The sequence below is a fragment of the Ceratotherium simum genome, chromosome 16 (assembly GCF_057802395.1).
Source record: "Ceratotherium simum simum isolate JZ-2026a chromosome 16, ASM5780239v1, whole genome shotgun sequence".
Classification (NCBI taxonomy): domain Eukaryota; kingdom Metazoa; phylum Chordata; class Mammalia; order Perissodactyla; family Rhinocerotidae; genus Ceratotherium; species Ceratotherium simum.
Window position 1 is genome coordinate 50228358 of NC_141915.1, and position 14272 is coordinate 50242629.

The window sequence follows — 14272 nt, forward strand, 5'->3', positions numbered from 1 at the left end:
TCTAACAGGCGTGTAGCAGTATCTCACTGTTGTTTAATTTGCAACCACCTAGTGGCATATGGTGTTGAGCATCCTTTCATATGCTTACTTGCTAACTGTATAGCTTCTTTGAGAGGTATCTGTTCAGGTCTTTTGCCTACTTTTTAATTGGGTTGTTCACGTTCTTATTGTTGAGTTATAATAGTTCTTTGTATATTTTGGATAACAGTCCTTTATCGGATATGTCTTTCGCAAATATTTTCTTCTAGTCTATGGCTTGTCTTCTCATCCTCTTGACAGTACCTTTCACGGGCATTTATCCTGGTTGGTGTTCTCTGAGCTTCCTTAATCTATGGTTTGGTGTCTGACATTAGTGTGGGGAAAATCTCAGTCATTATTGTTTCATATATTTCTCCTGTTCCTGTCTCTTTTTCTTCTCCTTCTGGTATTCCCATTACACATTTATTATACTTTTTGTAGTTGTCCCACAGTTCTTGGATATTCTGTTCTGTTTTTGTCAGTCCTTTTTTCTCCTTGGTTTTTAATTTTGGAAGCTTCTTTTGAGATACCCTGAAGCTCAGAGATTATTTCCTCAGCCATGTCCATTCTACTAATGAGCTCATCAAAGGCATTCTTTTTCTTATTTCCATTATAGTGTTTTTGATCACTAGCATTTCTTTTTGATTCTTTCTTAGATTTCCATCTCAGAAATGACTGGCCCCCCCATGGGGTTTTTAACTCTCAAACTTGTCCACACTGAGGCTCCAACAGTTCGTCAATTACAGTTCAGTTTTCCTCCAAGGGCACTGGTTCCCGGAGGTGTCTGCTCGTAGGTTTCTGCCCCAGTATGTTGTGATTCTCTGTATTCACCAGTCTGTCTCTCCCATTTGGGGGCAGTGGTTTGCCCTGTGACTTTACTTCTCTGATAGATCAAAAAAGAGTTGTTGATTTTTCAGTTTGTTCAGATTTTTGCTTGTTAGGATGGAGGGACAACTTCTAAGCTCCTTGTATGCCGGACCAGAAACTGGAAGTTTCTTCTTTAGTTTTTAAAACCTGGACATTATGGATGATGCATTGTAGAGATTCTGACGTCTGTTATCTGAGGAGTGTTGATTTTTTGTTCTCACAGGCAGTTACTAGCTAATCCCCTTAAATTTGTGGAGGTTTGGTTTTATACTTCGTTAGAACTGGCTCTTTCAGATTTTGTTTGTAATCTTAGGTAAATGCCTTAGTCCTGGGACATGGTCTTTATTCCAAACATGAACCTTTTGGGACTTCAGTGGAAAATATGAAGTGTTTATCAAGCCTTTCTAACTTAATAGAATTCATACTCTAAACTCTATCTTCCCTGCAGTGGGGAAGTGACACAGAAACGTCTGCTGAGCTATTCAAACTTCTAGCTGTTGCTAGAATCTGTATCCCCTGTGCGTGCACAGTTCAGGGGTCGGCCAAGGATGTGAAGGGAGTTTATTCTCAGATTTCGACGCTTCCCCTCTCTGGCTCCCTCCTCCCCAGGATTTCGTCCACCAATTTTCATCTGTTGTGGAGCCCTGAACTTGGTCCCCTGACATCTCAAGCCAAAGAGACCACAGTCTTCTCCTTGGGCTCCAGCTGTTCCATGCTGCACAGACAGGGGGCGTCCCCGGGGAAAAAACTTTTAAACACAGACCCAAACCAGTGCGGCCTCCTCCTTTCAAGGATCGAATCCCTTTCAGTTTCTGCCTGTGTTGGTTATTTTTCTAGTGCCTTCAATTGGTTGTATTTTTTTTTTTAATATATTGCCTAGAATTTATCATTGCTATTCACAGGAGGGTTAGTTCTATGCAAGCTACTCCACTATTGCCTTAAGTGGGAGTCTTTCATTTTTACAAGAGAGGTCAGTCCCAACCTTTGCTTGGCTGATTGCCAAACCTCATGTCACTGCCCTTTACTGGCAATGAAGAAGAGCCAAATTCAACTCCAAACTCTAGGCAAAGGCAATAACTCTTCCTCTCTCCTGAACAACCTGAGTCTCAGTCACAAGAGGAAGACCATTAACGGAGGGCTGCCTAAAGGCTGTGCGATCTACCCATTCTTCTCACTCCATATTTCACATCTTATTTCTGTTCAGATTGGACCAGAATGAAAGCCGTATCCTCAGCATGGCTTCGGCCCCTGTGGGTTTGCTTTTACTGAATTGCACTTTGGCATTATGCTCTCATCATGTACTGAAGGGTGTGATCAGTCGTCATCAGCTGGACCATACTAATCACACAGCCATTGAGCATTCCATCACGCAGGGTCCCCCGGAGGAGGAGCACTGGGAAAATTTCTCTCACATCTCAGTGCCAGAAAAAGCTCTGTCTCTCCTGAGCGGCTGATAAGTTTCTACCTTATTAATATTTGGCTGCTGAGAAACTCAGAGGCAAAGTGGGTGTCTAGGAACTCCTGTATTTCCATGGGCTATCCTTTGCCTTAATTCCTTTTGTTTATTCAATTATATTATATTGATTTCTGTCAGATACCTTAACTATTTTTTTTATGGAAAAGGCAAACACAAAAAACGAGGACTCTGAATCATTAACAGCCAGGGATGCTGCCATCACTCTAAACATTTTTGTCACTCTTCTTGTGGGACTGCCTTAATAGCCAGATTCTGATTCATACAAGAATCTCAACTTCAACCCAAAGTGAAATTACTTGCCTTGCCGCCTAATTCACCAAATTGAATATCTTTGGTATTTAAGAAATCAATTGTCAAAAAACATTAAATTTACTCCCAAAGGGCAGAGATGAAAGATATTTGAATAGATGTTTTACTGGCTCTGAAGGCAACTCCAAGGAGAAGTTCCAGATCATTTTGACAACAGGAGCATCACTGGAAGGAGCCTCTAGATTCTCAACGTAATTTCTTTGACAGGGAAAGCAATCATTTGAATATGCAAGTGCTGGTTTGAATTAATTGATAATCACAGTCCTCCTCTTTCCAACATAGGGCCAAAGTTGGGTTTAACGGGGTATTTCTTGTCACCCTCTCTCCAGGTGGAGCCAAAGCCTGTGATGGGAGCATTGGGCCCGAGCAGCATCATGATCCTCCTCTTATTTTTAATCTAGAAGATGATATTGCAGAAGGTGTGCCTCTAGAAAGAGGCAGTGCCGAATACCAGCGCATACTGCCCAAGGTTAGAGAGGTCCTTGCAGACATCCTTCAAGACATCACTGCTGACAACATCTCCAGAGCAGATTACACTCAGGATCCTTCAGTAATTCCCTGCTGCAATCCCCGCCAGACTGCCTGCCGCTGCCAAACCACCCAACAGACCGATTTTTCCATGAGCAGAAAGATCCAGAAATGAGATGGGGCAAGTTTACCCCCCAACTTCAGTTTTACCCTCTTTAGAGTTATGCTTTCAAACTAAGTCTCAGAATTTTGTTTTGAGGCCACCACTTGGCGCCCCCCATTGTCCCTTCTGCCTGCTGGCTTGAGAGATTAGCTGTGCTGAGCTGTAATGGAAAGCACACGGGCTTTGAGTCAGACCAGGTTCAAGGCCCAGCATCCAAACCTGGGCAATTGTTTAACATAACCTGCAAGCTGATTTTGAGGATTACCTAAGGCAGTACATGAACATGCCTGGCACGCTGCGTGAAGTAGAGCAGGCATTCAATACATTTTAGGTTTTCTTTTTTTTTTTAGCACTTCGGTTCCTTTTATCTTTTTTTTGACGAAGATTGGCCCTGCACTAACATCTGTTGCCAATCTTCCTCTTTTATTTCTTTTTTCTCCTGATAGCCCCAGCACACAGTTGTGATCATAGTTGTAGAGTTGTAGCTCTTCTATGTGGGACGCCGCCTCAGCATGGCTTGATGAGCAGTGAGTAGGTCCACGCCCAGGATCCGAACTGGTGAACCCCGGGCTGCCGAAGCAGAACACATGAACTTAACCACTATGTCACCTGGCCAGCCCCAGGTTTGTTTTTTAATGTGTCCAGTTTTGCTGGTCAGTTTAGCATAGATTCATTCCAACTGGTGTCTAGAGCAGGGCTTCCCCATCTTTAACACGCATTCAAATCACCTGGATCTTGTGACAATGCAGATTCTGACTCAGTGGGTCTGGGGTGGGGCCTGAGAGCCTCCATTTCTACAAAGTTCTCCAGGGACACCTTGAGTACAGGGTATTGACTAGATAGTCAGACCTGTTTCCAGGTCTCAGAGCAGAAGAGCCCACAGATAAGTCCATGGCCCTACCCGCCTCCCCTCACCCCCTTTTAAAGGTCAAATGGCTGTATTTTAAAGATTTTAGGAGTTCTTCCTGCTTCCTAAAACCACGAAGAAATAAATTTTTAAAGCCTCAAAAATGCATTGCCATGATTTTATTATTAGTGTCCTAAATGGGACTCAAAGGTAATAAATGATTTATTCCAATCACTGCAAAAATACTTTGCCTGGCTAAAACAGTCTCTCTCTCTATGTATGTCATATACCAGAAATACAATTTGAAGAGATTTTCCTATAAGTACATTTTTACACAGCATACATTTAAAAAGGATGCCCTTTTTAATATAAAATTCCGGTTATAGACCAATATGGTGAGTTAGCATGGACACTATGGCTGTAACATATTTTAAATAGCAGGACCTGTATGCAGAGTCTCCCCCGCGCCCACTGGCAGCCAGGGCTGAGGAGGGCGTGGTGAGCAGAGAACCTTGTTCTGGGGCTTAGGCAGGCGGCACCCCGCATTCCTGCCCCCCATTCTGCGCACACAATCGCGCTCCGTTCTTCCACCTTCCTCGTGTTCTCCGAAACCACCTGATAGGGATGTGCTGATTTCTGAGGCGCGCTTGTCATCATGACTGCTTTGTTCTGCCCTTCTGACTTCCACGGCACAAGATTATCTACCGAAATCAAAACAGAATGGCCTTACTCTTTCCACGAAGAGGCTGTTAGGCAGGCTGCATCATCGACACAGATCTGTGCCCATGCGGGGTTGGCAAGGGGAGGCTGTCCACAGACTGACCCTCACACATGGCCACAGGAAATTCACCCGTCTTACTTAGGTGTAGACGAGTACGGCACAGTTTCAGAAAATATGTATATATAAAATGTGTGTGTTTTTATGTATATGTGTGCTTTTTAAAAGGGCTCGTCTTAACTTGTAAACACCGACTGCTGAGTCACTAGTAAAAAGTCAGTCAATACCTTGGTCCCAATTCCCTTCCTCTTGCTCACAAGAGTAAGGCCGGTGTCGGAAAAGGTCAAGGTTGGCTTGTCACTGAAACAAAAGCTACTCACCCTCCTGAATACAGCATCTTTCTAAGATAACAGAAATGATCAATTCTTTTTTTTTTCCATTGTTTATCGGGGAAAGTAAATCCGAAGGAGATAAGAGTGATCCTATCCAGGGAAGTGTCAGTATATTTAAAAAAAAAAAAAGAGACCACTGGTGATGACCCATTTCTTAAGGCGAAGGGCCAGGGAGCCCCTCATGAGATTATCCAGGAAGCCCATGTTCATAACTGTGAGAGAAGTGATTTAACGAAGCTGAGACTCCAAGATTCTTTCACAATCCTGGAAGTTTTTAAGGAATGTGGGTAGAGATGTGAATTCTGGTATTTGTAATAGACGTGACCATTCAGAATGAAGGCAGAGAGAGACGTTGTCTGGCATCTCCAGTTAAACCTTATTGCCAATAAGGGCGTGACTGAGATGGTCCTTGTTGAGAGCATCCCAGTAGCACTCACACCTCTGATCCTCGGGCAGTGAGATGGAGAGCCCTACCTGCTACCACGTCGGTATCTCGTAGGAGCACGGCACTCTCCTCCTCATCTACCTGCAGTTCAAGGGCGGAGCTGGGGGCCGACGGCCTCCATGACGCCTACCACCGGCTCTAGGGTCTAACGACTGTTCTGGGGAACCTCGTTCAGTCATCAACACTCTTACTGGCTGGAAGCCTTCCTCATATATAAATAGAAATCCCTGATGCAATTTAAACCAGCTCTCACTCATCTGGTCCTTAAGAGGGAGATAGGACGGCTGGCTCTTACCCAGCTTCCTGGCAGTGTATAGGCCCACAGGCCTCTCGACAAGTTTCAGCACTAGTTCTTAAGCATCTCCACTTTTTTTTTTTTACTCCAAACAAATGATCTACACAGTGTACCTATTATTTTATACAGGTTTTGTTTGGCAAGGGACCACGTCCTGAATGCCAATATCGAAAGTACCCCAATTCTGTACATATAAGAGGTTGTGAGGTTTACTGTGATTACCATTAAGAATCTAATTAATGATCGAATAATCTTTTATAGTAGTCACAGACTTTTACCAAAATTACTGAAATGGAACCTAACGAGTGAACACTCTAAACCTTGACAGTCACATTTATCCCCACTGCATCTGACTTGCTCTGGTTCCTGGAAGATGCAACTTCAGGTAAACACCAACTTTTGGGGGACAGAAAAACTCCCTTTATGGCTAGTCAGGGCATGAGAACCCAAATGCAAAACAACTGGTTTATCAGGAGGCAGCAAACGAACAGATGTTTTTATACTCATAATTGGTATTTTTAAGAACCTCTGCTCTCCACCTCTAAAATATAAACTTCCTTATTGGCATCATATTTGGCAATCTGCTTATTAAAAGCCAGAAATGTACATCTCAAGCTGCACTCCATAGAGCCTTTATGGGAAATCACAAACCCAGCCCTCCAGTTCTGCCCAAAGGGCCCCACAATAGCTTTTTTTTTTTAGCTGAATACACATACTAGATTGTCCCATGGATCTATGCAAGAAAGAAGTCAGACCTGCACTCCATCCTTTTGCAAATGGCATCTCAACTGATACAAAATAACGATCAGGAGAAAACATTATCCACCAAGACCTAATGGGCACCAAAGGAATACCCACATGGCTACTTCTATCTGGCTCCAGGACGGTCACTCAGTTGACTCTCCAGTCTTGGCCCAAACACTCCTTCCATCTCTAAATGATTTCAAGTTAACTATCTGGGCCGTGCCCTAACCGAAGTTCACAAGAGGGGTCTATTGCTCTAAATGGAAGCTTGAAGAATCAGAAACTAAGGAGGCCCTGGCAGCCACCCAGGGAGAGAATCTTCTCTTCAGACGGGGATGCTGGATGAAGCCAGGCCTAGTGCCCAGCCAACCCTGGGGGCCCTTGCTCCCAGAAGAGCTGAAGAAGGATGCTGGGAAACCGAGCTAGAGGTGCCCGGGGGAGCTCTCCACCACAGCTCCCGCTCTCCGCATGGCTGTCAGGCTGTTAATTAACAACTGCCTACAGCTGCAGGGGAGCCTGGGGTCTGTCCTGTCAGGGCAGGAGAGGGGTGAGTGTCCAGCTTGCCTGCAAAGCGCAGCAGCCCAGCCCTGTTAGATCATCATCTTCAGCCCAAGGACGGCAGCATTCTGCAAGAGCATCCTTAGGAGCCTCAGGAAAATAGGAGTTACACAGGCATGAGTTCCTACCTTATGAGCAGCAAAGATAGTGCTTCTAAATGAAGCAAAGTCAAGGATTCCAGGCTTCTGAGTGTAGTAAGGCCACCGAGACTCCCTGGATTAGTATTCGATTATTCTAATGCTGTCAGGTTTAGCACAACACCTAAAGACTAGCCTGTAGGATCTGAAGCACACAGCGCAATAAACACTCTACGGCTTTCTGACTATTAGACAGGAGGAGGAGTTGTTATAGACCAGGTAACAGGGAAAGTGACCTCGCCTCTTGCACGAGGCGAAGGTCTCCTTCTAAGCATACAGACTGAGCCGCTCTTTAAGGATTCCTAATGCTCACAGGCGGAAACTCATTCTCATCATCAAGACGCACTGGTCCCGTCGCAAACTCATGTTCGGGAATAACCTCTCCTCGGAGCGCCCCGCCATCCTCAGAATAACCTGGAAACCAAGAATGAGACCTGAGAGAAGCCACACAGTCTGTTCTTACGCCACGACCCCAGGGCAGGACCGCAGAGAAAGGGAGAATCCAGGGGAACCATGGAGGCTGCCTTTGCCTATCAACTGGAGAGACTGTTCTTCAGGGGAGTCAAAATCCCCACCATTTATGGTCTCAGCCTCTGAGAGACGGGTGGGCTGGTCTCACCCACCCTTCCAGCCCAGGCACCTAACACTTTGCACCTGTTTGCAAATTCGCAAAGAGGCTGAGGGTGGAACTACTTGTTAGGGAAATTACCGTTTTGTGCTATGCCTGCCAGGTTTAGGGGCCCGAGTTTAAAGGCTATTGCCATGGCCTCACCTGGGAGGAAAGTAATGGTTGAGGGAGAGTGCTCCATCCACAGAGGACAGTGGAGGGAGAAGAGGGTCGCTGTTAGAGATGCCTCCCCAACAGCGCCGCAGCTGGTCCCCTGCCTCCGCTCACCTGGCACCGTGGAGGCTGAAGATGTGCTTGGTCTGGCTACAGTTGCTGCATAAGACTGAGGTAATGGAGGTCTGAGGTCATTTTCTTTATTCTCTTCTGTGGTTCCTGAGCCAAGCAAGCTAATTGCAGCAATTAAGAGGGGAAAGAAAGAAAAAGAAGCTCATCACCAATCCAGGACACTGTCAAAGGAAAAGCTCTAGGAAGCTCGCGCTTGACCACTTGAGTCTCAAGTACAGACCTCTCGGCACCCTGTGCGTCAGCGTGGACTGACGTCACCTGGAACTGCCCGGGTCAGTCACGCACCTTCACACCACCCCTTTCTCTTACGTTTAATAAACAAGACTGGCCCTTTGCTCTTCCTGGAACACTCTGGCAAGGACACTGAGACACGCTCTCAAGGGGCGCTCCATGGGCGAGGGCAGCTCATGGTGTCCTGTCCACAGCAGGAAGAGGTCGCCCTGCGCTTGGTCACAGGAATCAAGAGAGCTTTTTAATTCAATTCGGTAAACATTTTTGAGCACCCATCATGAACGAGGGACTGTTCGAGGAGGAAAGGCCGAGCAGGAAGACATGCCATTTTGCATGTCATTCACCCAACACTTTCCCAGAAGCGTCCAGCGTAGTGAGGGAGCCTGATATGGAAGCCAACACAAAGCAGGTGCCCGCTAGAGGTTCGCCACCGAGACTGCCGGTGAAGGAGGGTGAAAAGCAAGAGCACTGAAGTTGGACATTGTTCTTGGTCAAGTGACAGCTCGACACAACCAGCTCCTGAAGGCTGTCTTTTTGAAAACTAGTCTCTTTACCTGTGGGTCTTGATTAAGACACACTCTCCTCCGTCCTGAGGGTCCAAATTATAGATGTAAAGGTGTCCATCGGATGATGCAACTAACAGCCTTGGCAATTTCTGGATCCTAAGAGCCAAGTGAAACATGTGCTGTGATTCCAACAAAGATGGGTTTCGGACCAGCTTCAAATGACAAAGCTTTGCTCACCCTGGCTTCTCCTGCCATCAACAAACCCTTAGCCCACTGACCCAAGAGTCTGGGTTTCTGGCTATTTCTTTGCAATCTGACCTAGTGATCTACCTTGAGGATTACTCCTTGTCTTAGAACATAATTGCGTGGATGAGACAAAATGATGTGTGTACACACTATTACTCTGTGAAAAGCTACTGCCAGCAAAAACATTAACTCACCTGAATGGGAAGTAGTCTCTGTCTTATGTGTGTCTGCCTTTCACGGTGACAGAAAGAGAAAAAGTGCAAAATTGGCTCACTATCTTTGCTGGCTAGTTTTATGAAATTTTTTAAATGTTCAGCTTCTTAGGTGAAGTATCTGTCGACCCCATAGGTGTCTGAACCTAGACACTGGAACTAGAGCCTTTGTACATAATTATGTAAAAATAGGAATTGTTTTCAAGATGGTGCCACTATAGCCAGAGGTTGAAATTCCCAGGCCAGCTTCCAACTGCCCCTGAGAATACAGACTACCATCAGACAGGAAAAGAGGCTGACAGGGAGATCGCAGGCTTTTCAGTCCTGGCCATCTTCTCTTGTCTTTGTTTTTTTTCTTTTTGCATGTTTGGGGATTTTGTGCTTTGGGAAATGAATCTGTGAAGTTTGTGCTTGTTGAGAGTGGGTGGTGCCATACGTACGTTGAGAGGGTGCAGATGTTCCTCTGCCCAGAGAAATTCAAGCGCCCGGTGGCAAAGGCCCTGTCCTGATTCATCATGTCTGACACCTGGGCGGGGAGGTAGTTGGAAGCTGCCATGAACATCTTTCCCATGTAGCTGCTCCAGGTCGAAGGCTCTTCTGATCGACTGGGGGAGCAATGCAGAGGCCAGGATGAGACTGAGCTGCAGGCACCGGCATCCATCCAGTCATCCACACACCCAGACACTGTGAGCTGTACTCAGCACAACAGGAAGGAACTGTGCCTTAACATAATGTTCTGCCCACCTAGAACAACTCAGGACATATTATTCTGGCAATACCAAAAGGGCATCAAGGGCTTGTTTGTCCTTCCAAAGAGCCACTGCAAGCTGTTAAGAGGTACCCCATGCTCCTGCTTTCCTACATTAAAAAAGCTGTATCTGATGATCAGTCCGATTTCTAGATTTCTAAAAGGGGGCTAGGGTAGAGAATGAGATGGAATCAGTATCCGGACTCTGTAAAATAAGGCCAAGCCTGTCCTGGGCTCACAGAAGAACAGACCGATCTCAGCGTTAAGGCTCCCAAGCCAGACTGAGTGGGAAGTGGGCCTCCGGGCAGACGCTTTGGGCAGCGTTGATTACAGCCCTGGAGCCAGCAGGTACCCAGCGATTCATAATGCTGAAGATAATTCAAAGGGACCTGGTGCGCCCCCTGCAGTCATCAAACTTCATCCTAGGGCCTCCGCCAGACAAAGCGGGTGACTGCTCTGTTGGAGAGAGACGTGAGAGTGTACGGGGCACACAAACCTGCCTCTGTGCTCTGCACAGAGGGCAGCACATGGAGGACCAGGGTGGCCACATGTGCTCCCAGGAGCACCTGCTGAGGGACCAGTCCTGGTGGGGAACACACTGCAGCCCAGAAGCTCTGAAGTTTATTTCTCTGTTACCAACTGGCTAGGTGGTCTTTGGACAAACCTCTCTGGGCCTTGATGTTCTCATCTGAAGGTGATAGCCCTTCTAGGCATACGACCATCACTCTGTGACCCTAAGCATCGTGACACACACCTGTACTGTTTGCCCAAGAGCTCTGTGCTAAGGGTGGGGATTTACAAAGAGCGTTCAAGGTGGAGACATAGTCCAGATAAATAAAAAGAAAAAACATGAGCGGTTGACACAGGGTGCCAAACAGAGGACACAGGCAGTGCTACTCCAGTTCCTCAGAGGAGGGAGAGGTGGATGAGCCTCCTTCACCTCTCGTTCCCATCTTCCTCATCTGGAAAACAGGGATAACCATAGTCACCCCACTGTGAGAACCAAGAGGTGATGTATGGCGAGGGCCTCGCATAGTGTCTGGCACGCAGCAACTGCTATTTTACAAGATGGTGTCTCTGAGGCTGGCGTGACTGAGGAGGTTCTGGGGGTGGTGGCCGCTGGGCTGGGCTCTGAAGGCAGGTCTGACTCAGAGCCCGGGGTGGGCTGGGGTGCGGGCGGGAGGAGGACACTTCAGTGGCCAACGCAGATGAGCAGCGCATCCGGGAGTCACAGCCAGGCTGGTCTGGCTGAGGTGGAAGAGGTGGGCAGCCTGCAGATAAGGTGCACCAAGAGAAGCCTTGAGTGCCAGGCTGGAGGAGCTGGGACTTTATTCCCAAGGACAAAGGGGAATAAAGGTGTCTGAGGAGGAAGGGTCATGTTCAAAGGAGCATTTCAGAAGATTAGTCCATGAAGAAGATATAGGCTGGATTGGTAAGAAGAGACTAGAAGGAGTGAGACTAAACAGGAGAGTAGTGAGGTGGACCAGACAAGAGGTGTTAAAGTCTTGGTTAAGGGCAGTGGTCCGAGAAATGGGACTGAGGAGGCACATGTGAGCCACCTCAGGCAGGACGCGCTACCACTTCGTGGATGGGCTGAGGGGAGAGTCAAGAACCACTCGGAGGTTTTGCTCCTGGTTTTCTGAAATCACTGACAGAAACAGGAGAGGCTGGAGAGGGAAATGGGTTCAAGTGGCAATTTCCTGTCTTAAGCACTAATAATAAACTTAGATGGAGACGTGAGTAAAGCAGTGGTTTGAGATCACTCAGTCGCGGAACCTCGGGATCGAACGGTGTCTTAACAGTTCAGCCGCCGTCCAGTGCTCCAACCTGCTACAAAAGGTGATGAATTAGAGCCCAGAAGAGATCAGGGCTTACGTTTTAGAAGCCGTCTGAGAAGTGATAGGAAAGTCTAGAAAACAGATACAATCTTTGGGGAAAATGTGCAGAGTAAGAACTCCAGGGCAAACAACGGGCTTTGGGATGCACATAAACAGGAGTGCACATTTGAAGGGTTCCAGGAAAACTGAGGAGTGAGAAGGGAGCAGCTCCCAGTGTCTCAAAGACCAGTGGGGGACAAGGTTTCCAGAGAAAGAGCGTTACACCAGTCTTTAGAGGAAAGTCAGAACCAGGACTGAAAAATCCGCAGCACAGGGACTTGGATGCTGGTGCCCTTGGATGGAGTTTCAGAAGTCGGGGGACAGAGACCGGGTACCATGTCACAGACACACACTAATACATACATAACAGAGGCTGGGTACTTTTTCATACAAATGAGGTGGAAAAAGTATTTTTCTCATGAAAGTTCTACCATATCATGAGGAGAAGAATTTCTTCCAGTCACAGCAGATGGGTCTCTCTTGGTACAACTGTGAACCCAGCGTAGGAGTATGTGCCTGGGACATTTCCACTCTGGAGCAGCTCTAGAAGCCTGGCAGGGGCATAAAATGTGGCACTTAGTGTGGACTCTGGGTTTGGAGACAGAGGCCGGCTTTGAGCAAGACTCTGAACTTCTCTGGACCTGCTTCCCCAGTTATGAAACCCCTACCTCCTGCCTTCTAGGAATATTGAGGGGATCCAGAGGAGGAAGTGTGTGAGATGCTCTATAAACTGTGACGTGCTCTATCGCGTGCAAGTGTGGTTATCGCTGACTACACCACCTGCTTTCTGAGTGTAACTGAGCTCATCACTAGCTCTTCATGTTTCCATTTCCTATAATGACACTAGAGAGAAGTGTCAGAAGACACGAGGTGTCTGAAGTCCCCTGAGAAGGCGTGAGCCATCTACTGTGCTACTAGAAGCAGGATCTTGACCTTGGGGGGAGCGCTGGGGTGGGAGGAGAATTCTTCACCGCTCCCCCACTTCCCAGTGTAAAATATCTCCAAGAGTGGACAAGGGCACGCACATGGTGGGTTCTTGACACTATCAACTAGCGCTCACACTACGGCAAGCAGCATTTCTAGGAGTGGCCCCAAGATTCCACGCTCTGGTCCCTGGAACCTGTGACGGTGATGAGATAGCAGTCCCATGACTGTGTTATGTTATATGACCCAGATGACCGTAGATGGGGGGATTATCCAGGTGGGCTTGATCTAATCACATGAGCCTTAAAGGCAGAGAGCTTTCTCCGACTAGCGGCAGAAGGGAAATGGGAGAAATCAAAGCGTGAGAAGGAATCAACGTGACTTGCTGGACTGAAGGCTACGTGAGAAGGGATGCGGTGGCCTCTTGGAGCTGAGAGCCACCCAGGAAGCGGGGACTTCACTGCTCCGACTGCAAGGACCTGCATTCTTGCCAATAACAGAACGATCTGGAAGAGGACTCTGAGCTCCAGAGAACGCGGCTGGCTGACGCTTGGATTTCCACCTCGTGAGACCCTGAGTGGAGAACTCAGCCACACCATTTCGGACTGCCGACCTACAGCACTGTGAGATCACAGCGGGTGCTGTTTCAAGCCATTACGCCTGTGGCAACTTATTGTAGCAGCCCTAGGAAATGAATACAGAATCTAACACACGCTTTATATTGCTCACCCTCAGTCCACTCCCGCCACAGCTGCAGTCACGGGCACTGAGCACCCAGTGGTGGGGTTAACGGCAATGACGACTATATTGCTGCACTTATGGCTAGACTGGCTGACACTCATCAGTGTTTACTATGTGCCAGGTGCTATTCTGAGTGCTCAAGGTTAAGGAATTCATTTCATCCTCACAACAAGCCTCAGATGCGTGTACAACGATTCTTGTTTTGCAGATGAGAAAACTGAAGTACAGAAAGGTTAAATTACCTGCCCAGTTCTCGCAGCTCATAAGGGGCAGAGCTGGGGTGCAAACTCAGGAGGGTGGCCCCCGATTTTGTGCTTCTGTGCATTACACCACTAACATACACTCACCACTCTGGTGAAGGCATAACCAGTAAAACCAAGTTTATGGCCTTCAAAAAGAGAAGAAAACGCTTACGCTGGCAGCGGTTGGCAGTGCA

At 47.3% G+C, this 14272-nt stretch overlaps 2 protein-coding genes across 3 annotated transcripts in view; one reads left to right on the plus strand and one right to left on the minus strand.

The window, feature by feature from the left end:
• The window catches only part of ARSG (arylsulfatase G), a 109031-nt gene extending 104715 nt beyond the window's left edge, over positions 1-4316 (plus strand). For both annotated transcript variants that reach the window (XM_087441483.1, XM_087441484.1), the window contains one exon: positions 3001-4316. In XM_087441483.1, the coding sequence (XP_087297609.1) occupies positions 3001-3314 (314 nt within the window). In that variant the 3' untranslated portion in view covers positions 3315-4316. The remainder of the gene's footprint in view (positions 1-3000) is intronic.
• Positions 4314-14272, minus strand: part of WIPI1 (WD repeat domain, phosphoinositide interacting 1) — a 29274-nt gene continuing 19315 nt past the window's right edge. The window contains exons 9-13 of the mRNA XM_004432690.3: positions 9987-10151; positions 9137-9244; positions 8334-8452; positions 7752-7852; positions 4314-4850 (exon numbers count right to left, since the gene is read on the minus strand). Coding sequence (XP_004432747.1) covers positions 4803-4850; positions 7752-7852; positions 8334-8452; positions 9137-9244; positions 9987-10151 — 541 coding nt within the window. The 3' untranslated portion in view covers positions 4314-4802. The remainder of the gene's footprint in view (positions 4851-7751; positions 7853-8333; positions 8453-9136; positions 9245-9986; positions 10152-14272) is intronic.